The sequence below is a fragment of the Condylostylus longicornis genome, unplaced genomic scaffold, assembly GCF_029603195.1.
Source record: "Condylostylus longicornis isolate FDR11 unplaced genomic scaffold, ASM2960319v2 ptg000031l, whole genome shotgun sequence".
NCBI classification, from domain to species: Eukaryota; Metazoa; Arthropoda; class Insecta; order Diptera; family Dolichopodidae; genus Condylostylus; species Condylostylus longicornis.
The window spans coordinates 8,259,015-8,274,678 of NW_026578000.1; the positions used below are offsets into that span (position 1 = coordinate 8,259,015).

Consider the following 15,664-nt stretch of genomic DNA (forward strand, 5'->3'; position numbering starts at 1 on the left):
TCATCACGCTAATAAGTTAGCAACTTTCCAAAACTTGAATGAAATTTTGTTAGTTTGGATTGACTATAAATTTGAAAGAGCGTCTCCTTCAACTAATGAAGAGAAATATGAATTATAATAGTATGCATCAACTGGAACTTAATCGCCAAATAAGTAGAAATCAAAAAAAGAAAGAAGTCATAATTCAGAATGAATTTTTGTGTATGCAACAGCTCCTCTACAATAGTTTGCTGTTGTTTCTTCAAGCATTTCTCTACATTTGAATGTCAAAATAATTACAATGGGCTATTGTTTGTTTACTATTGTTGGTTAACTATAACCGTTGTTTTTTGGTTGTGAGACCATCAATTTTGAAATGAAAAAATCGAGATTCAGTGAAAGGTTTTTATTTTCAGTTTTACCGAAATAAATACAATCTTATTTTACGTCATTTAATTTAAAATTAAACAGAAATAATGTAAGTAAAAATAATAATAAACCGAGAAAAATACCAGCTATGTGTGTGTGTAATTATATTCATTATAATTGTATAAAAATTATTTGTGTATAAGTATAGCTATTTATTCATGTTCCATATACATACACATTAACGTGCAAGAGCCTTATGCTGTTAAGAATGTTAAAATTTATCCTAAAATTCTTTTATGCAAATTTTATTTTTACTGTAAATGGATTATCGACTTACTGTTAAAATATTTTATAAAGCGATACTTAAACACATTTATTATTTTACCTTGAGAATAAACAAGAAAACCAGTTAAAAATTTAAAGGTCTTGAACAGAAAAAAAAATAATGTGTTTAGTTTAGACTACATTGAAAAGTTGTAACACAGACAATATTTTTCTAAATTAAAAAAATAGACAAGAATTCAAGAGAAAATGCGTTCAAAGTACATTCTTGACAAGGCATCGAATCAATATGTATATCAGAGTTCAGTATAGGGATCTATGTGACTTTTGATGTAGATAATAAAACCACAATACATTGGTCCATAAAGATAACTACTAATAATTAATCTGTTGGAACACGTCGACCCTGAAAAGCCACTCAAATTTATGAAGTTTGCAGTCTCAAAATATTCTAGTTGAAATAGTGCACATTCAAGAAGGAATCGGAGGTGCAATAGATCGTTTGACTCACGGTGCATAATCATCGCAGCCAGATATTATTTTTAAACTATGAACTAAGAATAATAGACTTCCACCCGGACTTACTAAAGGTCTGGGGAAATTTCTTTAGAAAATAAATCATTTTAATGCTTCCATCAACTAGAATACTTCGCTTTTCCTAACAATAAAATGTGAGGGAAAGCGAAATCTTTTAAAATTAAAGAGAAAATTTTCTTTCTATAAGTACGGATGTATTAAAGAGAGAGCAATTATTATTTCTGTATTTAGTGAAATCTAAAACGTTCTCAAACTGTTAAAATACAAAGTCATTATCCTTAAATCTCCTGTATCTCTTAGAAATAGATTTGTCGTGAGGTACTTTTAAGATTATTAAATTCCAATTTTTTTTTCATGTTTCCATTCCACAACCGTTGTCTATTCGAAAGTTTTTTTATATACATATATATGCAACGACCACTGATATAGTTGCATGAATATCCAGTTATTTTTTAGAAAAAATACTTGAAAACTTTTTGGAAATATCTTCTTTTGTTACAATATAAGGCGAGAAATTCTTGTTTGAACAACAACATACGTATATGCACATGTAAATACAAAAATTTTAAGAACTTTATAATATAAATGTAAGATTATTGGATGACAACTAAGGATATAAGAATGCTTTTTTTTTCTTGCTTTTGTTATACAAAGGCTGATACGTTTTCTGAAGATTAAAGTTTTTTTTTTCGGCAAGAATGTGTAAAGAACGTTTTGTACTCTTTCTCAAGTTTCAGAATTTTAATAATATTTTGCTATGTCATTTATTTTTAATTTAAATAAATTTAACTTTTGTCATTAATTATTTAAAATACTTTACGCGTAATGAAATTTGAATAAGGAAGTTTGCAAATACTATTTTATACATAAATCTGATAAACACTTTAGTTAGATTAGAAGCAAATCTGTGTTTGACTTTCTTGTCTTCTTTCTTAAGATTCCTTTAAAAACAATATTTTTTGTATGTTTATGAGAAAGTATTAAGTACAATAATTTGACAACTCATAGTAACACTACTCAACCGTATGCGAGTTCTATACGCATACAATGAAATTAAAAAATTGAACTTCAACTAAAGATTCACTCTGTGTTGCCAGTGTTCTTTTTATCAATGCAATTTTTGATAAATATTTAAAAATAAAATAAATTTTAAAGTTTATTTTTATTTAATTTAAATTTTACTTTTATTTATTTGTAGCATTTGTAAACAAAAACAAGAAGGAGAAAGTAAATCTCTTTTTGACATTTTAAATTAAATTTGTGTAATTGATAAGAAAAAGAGTACCAAATATACATTATACCGCACATATTTCTTAACAAGTTATTTTTGAATCTTCTTTATTATTTTTTATAAAATTTTCAATATTAAACAGAACAAAAATTTCAATTTAATTTAATCTTACCGATAAGGTTTATTAAAATTTGATAAAGAGATTTTGACTTCCTATGTAATTTTTTGTTTTTGTTTTGGATGCGACGATGTTATGCTTACGCCAATGTATACTCTTAGTGCTATGATTCAGTAGACAAATTAAATATAATAACAGATAATTCGGGTTTTGAAAAAAAAAAACTACATAAGTACGTAGATTATGGTTTGGTCGTTAAATTGTTAAAAGTTTTCTTTGGTAAATTTTGATAATAGCAAATTTTTTTTTTGTCAATTTTTGTACGGATATTTTCTAGGTTATCAAAAGACATTGAACTCCTCAAAATTTGATTTCAGTTGTATTCCTTAGAAAATTTTAAGATTTTACAATATTTTTTTTTTTGTTAATGACTTACATTACGACCGGAAGCAGCATAATGGCATTGGTTTTTATTTATTAGCGAATGATACTTTGGAGTAATTGATACTTTTTTGGCGTTCTTCTAAAAAATTTGTTATCGCTCGGATTGATCCTGATTTTGTTTGTAGAAAAGTAAATATTTTTTTTAAATACTGCAGAATTGAATTTCAAAATTTTGTTTCATAATTTTCTGATTTCTGTACAATTTGTACATTGACTGTATATTAATGTACAGTATTACTGCAATTTTCAAGTCAGAAATTCTGTGCAGTTTAGTTTAAAGCTGGAAAATATTCGAATTTTATTAGACAAAGAAATGGAATTAATTCTGCTGCTTTCAACATATTTACCTAAATTCTTAGGTCTTATTAAATAAAACCGTAATTATTGAATCTGTTTGTTGTGCACAATGAAACAACAAAAACCATTTCTGAAATGAACATATTTTATTTTTAGCATTTTTTAAATTTGTGTTTGCAGCAGTTTCAAGTTTCTGTTTTGAAAAATTTTTATTTTTTTTCATGTTAGCAAAATTCATACGCAGTTACCTGGATTTCCTCTTCTGTAATATGATAGTATTGAAGATCAAGTTGTTTTCTTACTGAAAAAACTTAAAATATTCAAATAAAACAAAGAATTACAAGAATCCACAACATTGTATATTTTTCTCAAAAAATTTCAAATATTCGTAGAAATAGCGAATTTTTGTTGCGAATTAGCACAATGTTCCCAAACTTTAAGAAAATTTACTGTAAAAAAAGTAATTAATTTTAATTTTATTTTCTCATTTCATGTTATAGTGAGAGTAGTATGTTCGTGTCGAAGCATCGTTGGATATTAAAGACATGTGGTACAACTACACTTTTGCAATGTTTAGAACCACTGCTAGAATTGGCTTATGGTATTGCTGGTTTTACAGAAATTAAAGATTTCTTCTATTCACGCAAGAATTTTAAAAGACCAGAATTACAGGTAAATTTTTTTTTTCGTTCCACAAAATTCCTATATTATATTTTTTTTATTATTTTTAGATATCGCCACATGGAAGTTTTAGCGAAGAAGTATCACTACTTGATTCAATTTTCAAAGACGGCAGAGCCTACTGTTTTGGATCTGTAAATCGTGATTGCTGGTATTTATATACATTAGATCATGATATTAATGAAGGAACAAAATTATGCCATTTAATTAATGGTCTTTTGGGCAATAATAACATGATGAATGGATTAACTGTTTTTAATAGTTTCAATAATGATGATAATGTAGATAATAAAGAATGTAATATTCGTAATAATGGCATTAATAATGATGGAAATCATAACAAAGAAAATGATAATAACATGATTTTAAGAACTGATCATGATGGAAATATTTTAAATGGTTCTGGTATTGATAAAAATGGTTTAAAACATCAATGTACGATTGAAAATATAAATAATAAGATGAAGAAATCATTTGAACCAGATCAAACAATTGAAATATTAATGACAGAATTGGATCCAAAAATTATGTCAATATTTACAAAAGAGACATGTTCAAATGCTTTAGAAGCTACAGTAGTAAATATGAAAGAAAAAGAATTGAAAAAGAAAAATTATTGAATTTATATTTTTACTTTTTAGAAATCCGGTATTAATAAGTTGATCCCGGGAATGAATATCGATGATTATTTGTTTGAACCATGCGGTTATTCTATGAACGGGATTTCAAAAAATGTAAGCAAAATATTTTTTGATCAAAGTTTATAAAGTTTTACAATTGACTTATATTGATAATCTACTTACTATTTTAAAAAATTCTCTTCTTTTTTATTTTAATTAACATTCCACTATTTTTTTTAAATTAAAAATTAAAAAAAAACAATAAAAATTAATAAGGTTTCTGCCGATTACTCTCAAGTAAGTTTAAGAAAAATTGAATTGAATAAAAAACTTTTTCCATTCTTATTATTTTTATTTTGTTCCTTGCATGTTAAACGAAGTTTTTCTTTAAGTTTCAATATTACCATAATTATAATATCATTGAAATTTTGTGATTAATGTAAAGAAAAGATTAAAAATTTAGTAAGAACTCGAGTTAAACGTACGTCAGATTAATTGCAATTATTCTTATTTTCAAATTTTTATACAACTGTGCTGTTTTGAAATTAGATTAGATATTTTAAATTATTTTTAAAACCTAATTAGTAAGTTTATATGCCACAAATTAATTTCGCAAATTGAATATTATATTATTTAAACAAAATAAAAATTTCGAATTAAATTAAAAAAAATTGAATGAAAACTAAAATACTTATCGGTTCAGGCTTCTTTTAACAAATAGTTTTATTTCTCTATTTCACGATTAAAAAATTTTCAAACTACTGAGAAATCGTCTCAGGTTTCTTGAAAATGATTACTTTTTTAATTAAATTATAAAAATATTAGTTCCAAAATTTTGATGACATCGTATTTATCATTTTTTTCTAGTCATTATCCATCCCATCTTCTTATTGTTCACATGCTAATGCCTTTAATGCGCATATATTTTTGAAATATCTATCTAGAAAAGTAGAAAAAAACCACACACATAAATCAAGTCTAAAACGCAATTTATTTTAATTCCAGTCTATTATTCATTTTCATAAAGAGCCCTAAAAACAAAAAAAGAAGATATAAAAATAAGAGAAAATGATAATAAAAAATTATTATCATTACTTTTAAAGAACTTTATCCTTGCTCTCAGCTACGAAACCTGCTAATGTATAAGAAAAAAGAAAGAGGAAAAATCAATAAATAAATTATTCGAATTTCAAAACTGAAAAATATTTTTGTATTGAAAATTTCAGTTAATTCGAAATGTATGTATGTATGTAAAATGAAAGTTGAGAAATAATTTTTTTAATAGTTTTTCTAAACGTAGAGGCCCCAATTAACTTAGAGCACCAAAGAATATTCTTTTTCATTTCAATTTTCTCTTCTTCATTTATTTTTTTTTTACAAATTCTATTGTGTAATTTTAATTAAAAACTCAAGTAAAAAAAAGGTAAATTTATTTTTAATAAATTTTTGCATTAAAAATAAAAATCCTTATTACTTTACTAACCCAAATCCTACCATACTACAAATTATTATTGAAGTGGTGAAATAAAATTTTCACTTATTAAAATTGCGTTCATTATATTTTATTACAGTACTATATTACAGTCTGTAATAAAAATATAAATGCATGACGTATTCAAATTTTATTTATTATTTTACTACTTTTATTATTTTAAAATAAAATAAACCTAGTACATGTATGTATGTATGTACATAACAATTTGTCTAAAATTTAAATAAAATTTTTTTTAAAAAAAGATTTCGTTTTAGTCCCGCGGTCCGGAAAAGGAAATTTTAGGTATTTGTGAACAGTGAGAGAAATTATTAAAGGTACTCATTGGTATTCACATTTTCCCAATATTTTTAAAGTATTCAATAGTGATATGAGTGTAATAAAAATAGTATGAGTACAATACAGAACAGAAAATAATCTAAATCATAATTCACGCTAGCTTTTAAGAATTTTATATAAAAATATTTTTTCCAGCAATATAAGCAAATTTTAATATCAATAAAATTTATACACTCAAATTTTCAAAGACTTACAGAATATTACTCAAAAGAATTAAAGATTTCAGTATAGCATCTCAGTTTCAAAACTTTGATTTTAATTTAGAAGTGATGACATGCTCTTCAGAGAATATGGAAGATGATCTCAATAATGATTTTATAATATTAGAACATCCTGTATCAAAACATCATAACGCGGCATCTCAGAAATATTTATATTAATTTCAATTTCTCTATTCATTCTTCGGCTTTTTTTCCTAAATTGCTTTATTCTTTTATTAATTTGTGTTTTCTTAATATACTTTGTTTATCTGTGTCTTATGCCAGAATATTTATATATTATTAAAGATGTTATGTGATAAAAGCAGATATTATTGATTTCCCAAGGATATTATATAAGAAACACGAGTGCGTGTGTGTGTTTATATAACGTTTATATAATAGAAATAAGGACTAACGTATTAGTTTTTTTAACTGTTTGTAATGAAATGAAAAGAAGAAAGAAGTCTGAGTGCGGTATCGAATATATGTCTATAATGATGTAGAGAAATATGTAAATAGATGTGTGCAAAAATAAAAATAAGAGCCCTAAAAAAAAAGAAATTAACCCAAAAGGATAACAAAAAAAGGAATTATTTTTTTTTTTTTTGCTTTTTTCCTTCGGAAAATTTTTTAAAAGGCGGTAATTTAATATATTCTTTATATAAAATTAAATATGTACATATATATAATGTATATATATAAATGCAGAAGTTATCAAAATTATGTACACAATTCGTAGAACAAAGAATAATAAAGAAAAACAAAGAAAAATAGAAATGAAAAGAAAAATCAATCTAAAAAAGGATGTTTAGATGACCTTGAGGAAAATTTTATGTACATTCATACTACATAATTTATATATATATATATAAGCAATTTACAAATTTTTTTATGCATTAATCTTTAGCATTAAAATAAAACATTTTATGTACAAACAAACAAGAAAAACAAAATCTCTTTTGATAAAAAAAACTTTACGGTTTGCTGAAAATAAATTACTTTTTCTTTTTTTTTCTAAATAAACTTTTAATAATCACATTTAAAAAGGAAAATATTCTTGTTCCAAATTAATTTTATAAAGTTAAAATAACTAAAGTATTAATTTTTATTAATAAACCTACTGATTTTGTATATATTGGTCCGCCCTGACTGTAATAGCAAGAGTGAGTAAAAGTAATACTTTATAAATTTAGCAACAAGGTACCCAGAACTGCCCAATTTGAATGAGAAAAAAAAGGAAAAAATTATGTAAAATATTTGAAATTCTTTAAACTTGAACAAATAATCCCTTAAAAATTTATTTTAAAAACTAATTTGAAAGTTTTTGAGTTAATGTGTTTTTCTGGTTCTAGTATCATTTTATAATTTATTACAAGCGACCATTTACAAGAAAGAGAATTTTGCACAAAAAAGAAATGTTTTAAGTTTCTGGGTATAAATAACTCAGATATCGTATTTTTTGAGTTATGCCACTGTTGCAACAAATGAGCGATAACAAAACTATTTTCTAATTTAAGCAAAACTTGAAATTCTCAAAATAAAACTAAGTCCACAAATTCAATATTAGATAGTCTCTTCCAAACTTTTCTTAAAATCATTTCTAATTCCTTTCTTTATCACTTCGTACTTTTTCTTTTTTTTATTTTCTTTTTAATAAGATCGATAATGGAATACGTGATCCAAAGTCCCAGATTGTAAGATTTGTACAATGAATTAGGGTTAAGAAATTAGAAAATTGTACGTACCTACTACTATTTTTGTTAATTAAATTTTTCTATACATTTTTTTGTCTCTTAATAGCCCTTAAAGGTACCACACGTATAATTATAATAATGTTGTTACGCATTTTCTATTCTGGTTTTCTTTTCATAACATTTTACGTACGTAGTTATCTGTATGTACTCGTGATGGAACTCTACTTGCACATAAAAGCTAAACAGATCCAAGTATATATTCGTATAATGCTTCTATATAAGAACATTAGATTATTTCGGTATATTATTATACTATAATTAGATTATATAAGTATGATGTTGGATATAGAAAATTTTTTTTTATATATTTTATTTAATATTTAAAAACATAAAGAACTGAAAAAACTAAAAGAAAGAAACATATTTTCATTTTCATTTTTTTTCGTTATATTTTTTTCTTGTATAAGTTACATAATGATTTTAATAAGATGTGGAAACGTGTTATTCTGTTTCTACTTATTTTAGCATTTTTAACTACAATTTAATATTCTTGCAAAGTGAACCCTTTAGCTTATGGGCAAAAAGAAAATTAAATTCAGAGAATTATATTGACAGAATTAAAAACTTTCCTCTTAAGTATGAAAATCTTCCTAGTTCTGTTTATTTTAGCAATTCTATATTTTAAACTTTTTTTAAATTAGTTTGAAATTCGGTTTTCAAATTGAACTGCTCACAATATTTCTTACTATTTGAATTACAATTTGCTTACGATTTGAACTTCTAGTTTTCAATATTTTAAATTGCTTACTTAAAAGAATTTCATTTTTCTGCCATTTAACTGCGCATTAAGTGAAAAATTTCTAACGTTATAATTGGCGGATCAAAGTAAAAAATTTTTTGAAAGCAATTTCGGCTCTTTTTCGTTTGGAAACTAAACTAATTTTATTATTAGCAGTTTATAATCTGCTAATCTTTGATCTGATATGTAATTTATGTTTGGTTTTTTTCTTTTGCAAATCCTGTTAACGGTATTGAACAAAAATTTTACTCTCATTAGAAACCTATTTCTCTATTTATAAAATATTTTTATTTAGAGCCAATTAACAAATTTTTTATCCACATTCCTTGTCATTAACGAACATAGAATGAGAGAATTTTATTAATATAATTATAAAATTGTATTAATAAAATAAATAAAATTATAATTATTATAATTTTTCATTATTCTTCAAAAAACTTCAAAATAAAATTTACGTTACGATAACAATAATATAGTGTACATATTACAGACAGAGGGCGTTCAATTTCTCATATTATTTCGATTACCCTCCCTCTTTACATTATTACATTAATGAATCAATTAAAAAAATAATAAGTCTACAAAATATTTATATATGTATGTTATTATTAATTTATGAATATTTTTTGCTTCTCTATCATTTAAGGGCTATTATATGACAATTCACGTTACACCTGAAGAAGAATTTTCTTATGTAAGCTTTGAGAGTAACATTGCAACATCTAATTACAATGATTTAATTAATCGTGTCATTAAAACATTTCAACCTGGAAAGTTTATTGTTACAATCTTTGCCAACCGGGTAAGTCAAAAAAAAAAAACTTAGAAAAACGAACAAATTTCAAACTTTATTATGTTTAATTTTTAGACATCAACATCTTCGAGCAAAGCATTTTGTGATTTGGACAATGCAAATCGTTTGGGTGATTCATGGCAACGTCAAGATATACAATATTGCCGTTTCAAAACTTACGATTTGACTTATGCTCATTATTGTAAATTCCCAAGCTGAGGGTTACAGGCAATACCTTGTGTTTTAAAAACCGAGGTACAAAATAAAATCAATATAACTGATTATAACATATATAAAAATATAAATAACCCAAATATTAAAAATAAATTTATAAATAATAAAAATAATAAATATATTGATGAAATAGCACATAAAGAACAACAACAGCAACTCTCTAATGAAAATGAAAATTCTCTACAAAAATTCAATAGAAAAAATAATTTTTTAAATAATAATGATGAAACAGTAAACCCTACAAATATAATTACAACATTAACTAATCCATCAGATATTAGAAATAGAACAAATGCAGTAGAATCAAAGCAGAATACAAATTTTAAAAATTCAACAAATTCAATTAGATTTAATACAAATACTAACAATATTTTAAGAAATAATACTAACATTTTAAATTATAACTCAAACTCTAATTTTATTTGTAGCAACATAAAGAATAATAATGAAAACAGTTATTGTAATAATGATAATAATAATAATAATAAATATGAAGATAATGATGATGGCAATGATTATGAAGATGAAGATGAAATTGAAGAAAAATTTTGTATAAGTAAAATTGAAAATTTTATGAAAAGCACAAAAATTTTAAATTCTACTATTTTAACTACAACAATGTTACAATTAAAAGAAGATCAGCCATCATCATATATTAATCGTTTTAATAATAATAATAATAATAATAATAATAATAATAATAATAATAATAATAATAATAATAATAATAAAAGCTTTAATAATAATAATAATAATATTATTGATTCTAATAATGATAAATTTAATTTTATTGATTTTTCTTTAACATTTGGTTTCTTTTTAATGCAAATTATATCATGGTTCTTTATATTTGATTTAGAAGAATATTCTCCATTGGTTTTATTTTCATGGTGGCGTAATAAAATCTCTTGAAATATTGTATATAAATCAATAATAAATCATAATTATGAAATAATTAAAAATTTATTAATAATTATTTAATGTATAATATATTTAATAATGTATTGCATTAAATTGAAAATTATTAAAATTTATTTAATGAAATTTCTTAAATATGAAATATTTTTAAGAAAAATTCAAAGAATTCTTTTATGACGTCGTTACAAGAATATAAAATTTATTATAAAAACATAAAAATTAAAAAAAAAACAAGAAAAAACAATTATTAGCATTTTTTGTAGTTTTTATTGAAGTTTTATGTAATAAAAAGCCATTTTTTTATTTTAAATAAAGTTCATTCAAAACACATACCATATTTATAAATAAAATTAAATAAATGAAAACAAATTTTTAATAAATATCAAAATAGTCAAAACTTTACAATAGTTAATCACAAATAAATTTTATATAAACAGTAAAATATATAAAACAGGTGTAATTAGAGGGCAAGGAAAAATGTTAAAAACGCGAATGCGTGAATGATTTCTATTTAATTTTTAATTTTTTAATGGAAAAAAGAAGATAAAAATAAAATTGTAATTATTTTGAAAGAATGTAAAATTTTTACTTTCTGAATTTAATTTTAAACTAAAAACAAAAATATTATTGATTTAATTATTTTTTTGTGAAATTTTGTTTTATTTTTATTACATTTTTTTATTTTTATTTTGTTATTTTTTTAGTTTTAAATTGTTTATATGTATTGTTTTAATATTATTTTTTTTTTTCATAAAAAATTATATACATGTAAACATTTTCACTTGGTTTTATTTCAGTTAATTTGTATTATTTAGGAAATTTTCGAATAAAACCATTGAGTTTTAAATTGTGATCCCAATTAGCTTATACATACCTTACAATTCAAAATTTTTTCAAACATTTCGGGGGTTTTGGGACTTAAATTATTTCATCTTTTCGTTATTTCTTCTCAAAAGTAATTACATATTTTTATTTTGTTAATTTTATTTATTAATTTTTACAAAAAGGCATACCTAAAATTTGTAATTTTTATTAATTTTTAATCATAATTATTAAAATAAATCATAATTATTAAAATAAAATAGAATTTTATAATTATCAAAAATTTAATGTTTTGCAGCCTAATCGCTTATCTCGCTTTAGATAAAATACTTACTCAAAGATAGTTTTGATCTACGAAATATCATTATTCCTACATTTTACATGATATTTAAGATTCAAAAAGATTTATGAAGATAATAAGAACATTTATTAATTTTTTACAATGTCTATAAATTTCAAAATTTCCTTTTCTCTCAAACGTCTTCACGAAATAAATGAAAATTGCAGATTACTATAGCATATCCAATTACATATATCTTATTTTACAACTTTTGCAAGATATTTCAAAAAGTAAGGAGATAAGCATTAATTATAGTGATTTATTTATGAAATATCATTTTTACATTAACGTATTATAGTAGAACCTTTAATTTTGAATTTAAAAAAACTTGTTGAGGGTCGCAAAGTAACACAATACAAAGTACTTGTATAGGTACAGAATTTTCCAAAATTTCATTCTATGTTATTTTATTCTCAATTTAATATTACTGCCAAGCCAATTAATTTTTAAAGCAAAAAATCATTTTCAAATATTCGAATTTCATTGGTAGGTACAAAATATCTCATATTGCATTAAATTACATTTGGTAATAAAATATTTTGACAAAATTTAGTTTTACACTTACAAATATATTATTTATTGTTTTTATTATGATAATCAATAATTTTATATATCATTTATTTTCTTAAACATAGATTTATTTCATTTTTATAAAATATTCAACATAAAGTGTGGGAAGCTCCATAATATTAATAAATATATAAAAATCAAATACACAATATTACAAAAATATATTATTCACTAAAATACTGCCGATCGACCCACCATGAAAAAGAAATATATCTAAATTAATAAAACGGAAATCCAATATGTATGAAATATCTATGTAATTACAAAATTTATAAATATTATGCTAACAAAAACAAAGTATATATAATAATATCCTACTTTAATTTTAACATTGTTTTATTACTTGAATTAAGTAGAAGTAATTCTGGTTTGCCAGAAGTAATAATAGGTACCCGTGACAATTGAACAATTACAACTTACAAGCTAAATTGTATTTTAGAATCATATTACTGCAAATTTGAAATCTTGAATTTTAAAATATTTTAAAATGATATAACAGAGACTTTAACATAATTCAAGTACTTAATGTGTGAATCAATCAGTATGCAAATCAATACATATTTTAAGTAACATGCAGTTGAAAAATGAAATATTTTAATATTTTTAAAATTTTAAATAAATAAATCAAACTAAAACTACATAAAAAAATTACATACAAAAAATAATAATAGCTAACGTGTAATTAAAATATTTAACATAAAACTCTATATCTCTACAAAAAACAAGTACATTTTAGACATACATAATGCAGAATCTCAATTCAGATAGTATATGTAAGCTGAACTCAAAAATGCAGATCTAAAGTAAATTTGCTCCAATAATTCTTTCGGTTTCAAAAACAAAAAAAATAATTTGGATGGTATTTTATATAAATATAGTAAATTTTTCTGTTTCTTTAAAACACTGAAGAAAAAATCATTTTGACATATGTACATACATACATATGTATTTAAGAGCCAAAAATATTTGATAGAGCCGTGAAAAAAAACACGCCAAACGAAATTTTCAATTTGTATGCTTTTTGAATTAAAAAGTACACAAATTATTTAAAATGTTTATGTTAAATCTGTATTTTGGTAGACACCTTTTATCATAATACATACATACCTTAAATATAGACCTGCATTTTGAAACTTATAAACATGTTATACATACATACATATACATGTGTTTCTATTCAGCTTAATTGAAATACTAAAACAAATGGAAGTTTTTTTTAAAATCTAATTAACTAATAAACAATAATCATAAAAATTTTTAATTTATAAAATCTGAATGAACTGTAGTAATGTAAAAATACGGCTTTAAAGAATGTTAATGCCGTTTGCCAAGTTTCTAGCAAAAAATAAAAAAAACGTTAGAAGCAAGAAGTTGTGAACCTTTTAAGGGTTTAAATTAAAATTAAAACAAAAATAATCTACTAATTTTAATTATAAAATTATACGTGTATAAGTATATTAACATTCATTATATAAATATGTAGTATATGCTTATAAGTACATGCTATGCACTTATAAGCAGTTGTTCTATTTTGAATATTTTCTCACTTTAAGACACTTTAAAAAAAATTATCTATACATAATTTAAGGGCATTTCGTATATATGTACATATGTACATATTAAAATAAAAAAATTTTGGAAAATTTAATTGAAATATACGTCATAAATACTTATTCAAAAATGAAAAAAAAAAATAATTAGTATAACTAAGGATGTACCATTGTAGCAAATTTTTAAAACATGATATTATGGTAGTTACTAGTATTTTCCTCATCAAATCAATTTTAATGACCGAAATTTAAATATGTACATATGTATGTATTTATTTTGTAACATAATCCTTGAAATACCATCTGCACACGAAGTGCCTACCAAATTCAATTTGACTAACGTTAATTTTGGCCTATTAAGTAATTGAAATTGACTTGCTTAACAAACTAAATAGATTTTAGATCTGCGTTTTGGTAGATCATACACATACTCGTACATACATATACCTGCATACATAATATGTTCATGAGGCTACCAATATCGCTGTTGAAAATTCCGAAAGACGTTTGAATAAAACGAAATTCAAATTATCTACATATGTACATATGTATGGCAAAATTTAATTTTTAAATATATGTATATTTTAAACAAAGAATTAGTGTTTGCCACAACTTGGGCAAGTCTCTCTATAGCATCAAGAAGACTCACTCAGCAACACAATTTTCAATGCTTAGTACGTTTAATCGATGTTAACATGTTTGATTGAGTATCATGTTTTATAAAATTTCTACAAAAATACTTTTTAACAACATTATAATAAAAAGAAAAATGTTATTGAATATTTTTAAACTTATGTCTATTAAAATTGTAATTGAAAAGAATGAACCAAAAATTTATAAGCTTAAAGATTTTGAAACGAAAAGGCTGTTTTGCACGGGTTTGACCTAAATTAAAAGCAGTGAATATACATACATACATATATTTAAACACATTACAAGTATTGGATAATGCAAAGCTGAAAAGAAAAAAATTAATAAATTCTATATAAAATTATGTTAAATTTCAGTATTTTTCGGAAATTAAAGAATTAATTATCAGAAGATACCTACTTAAAAATAAAGAAATTTAAATTAGATCCAATGACACTTTATTGTTTTATTTTTCTTTTCACGAACCAGGTTGTACATTTTAATATATGTAAACTTTGAAGTACTCTACATTTCACTTGTTCAGCAAATAGATTTGCGTTGTTAAAAAGCTCATATTGAGACTACACCTGTAGATGGACATCCTTTACTTTAGATTCAACCCTCTTTCGATAATGTTGGTTTAAATCGAACAGTTTGTTTCGCCAGACATAAATAGGGCTAAATTTAATTTTGATTGTTGGCAATGCTTATCAATAGAATCCCTG

General features: G+C 23.2%; 1 protein-coding gene across 2 annotated transcripts in view; it reads left to right on the forward strand.

The window, feature by feature from the left end:
• Nucleotides 1-10,642, forward strand: part of LOC129608209 (S-adenosylmethionine decarboxylase proenzyme) — a 32,321-nt gene extending 21,679 nt beyond the window's left edge. The window contains exons 3-8 of one of the 2 annotated variants that reach the window (XM_055519566.1): nucleotides 3,758-3,929; nucleotides 3,989-4,516; nucleotides 4,580-4,672; nucleotides 4,835-4,855; nucleotides 9,729-9,884; nucleotides 9,951-10,640. In XM_055519566.1, the coding sequence (XP_055375541.1) occupies nucleotides 3,758-3,929; nucleotides 3,989-4,516; nucleotides 4,580-4,672; nucleotides 4,835-4,855; nucleotides 9,729-9,884; nucleotides 9,951-10,094 (1,114 nt within the window). In that variant the 3' untranslated portion in view covers nucleotides 10,095-10,640. Of the gene's footprint in view, nucleotides 1-3,757; nucleotides 3,930-3,988; nucleotides 4,517-4,579; nucleotides 4,673-4,834; nucleotides 4,856-9,728; nucleotides 9,885-9,950 lie in introns of both variants that reach the window. The other variant, XM_055519567.1, reaches the window with a different exon arrangement.
• The last annotated feature ends 5,022 nt before the right edge of the window (nucleotides 10,643-15,664 follow it).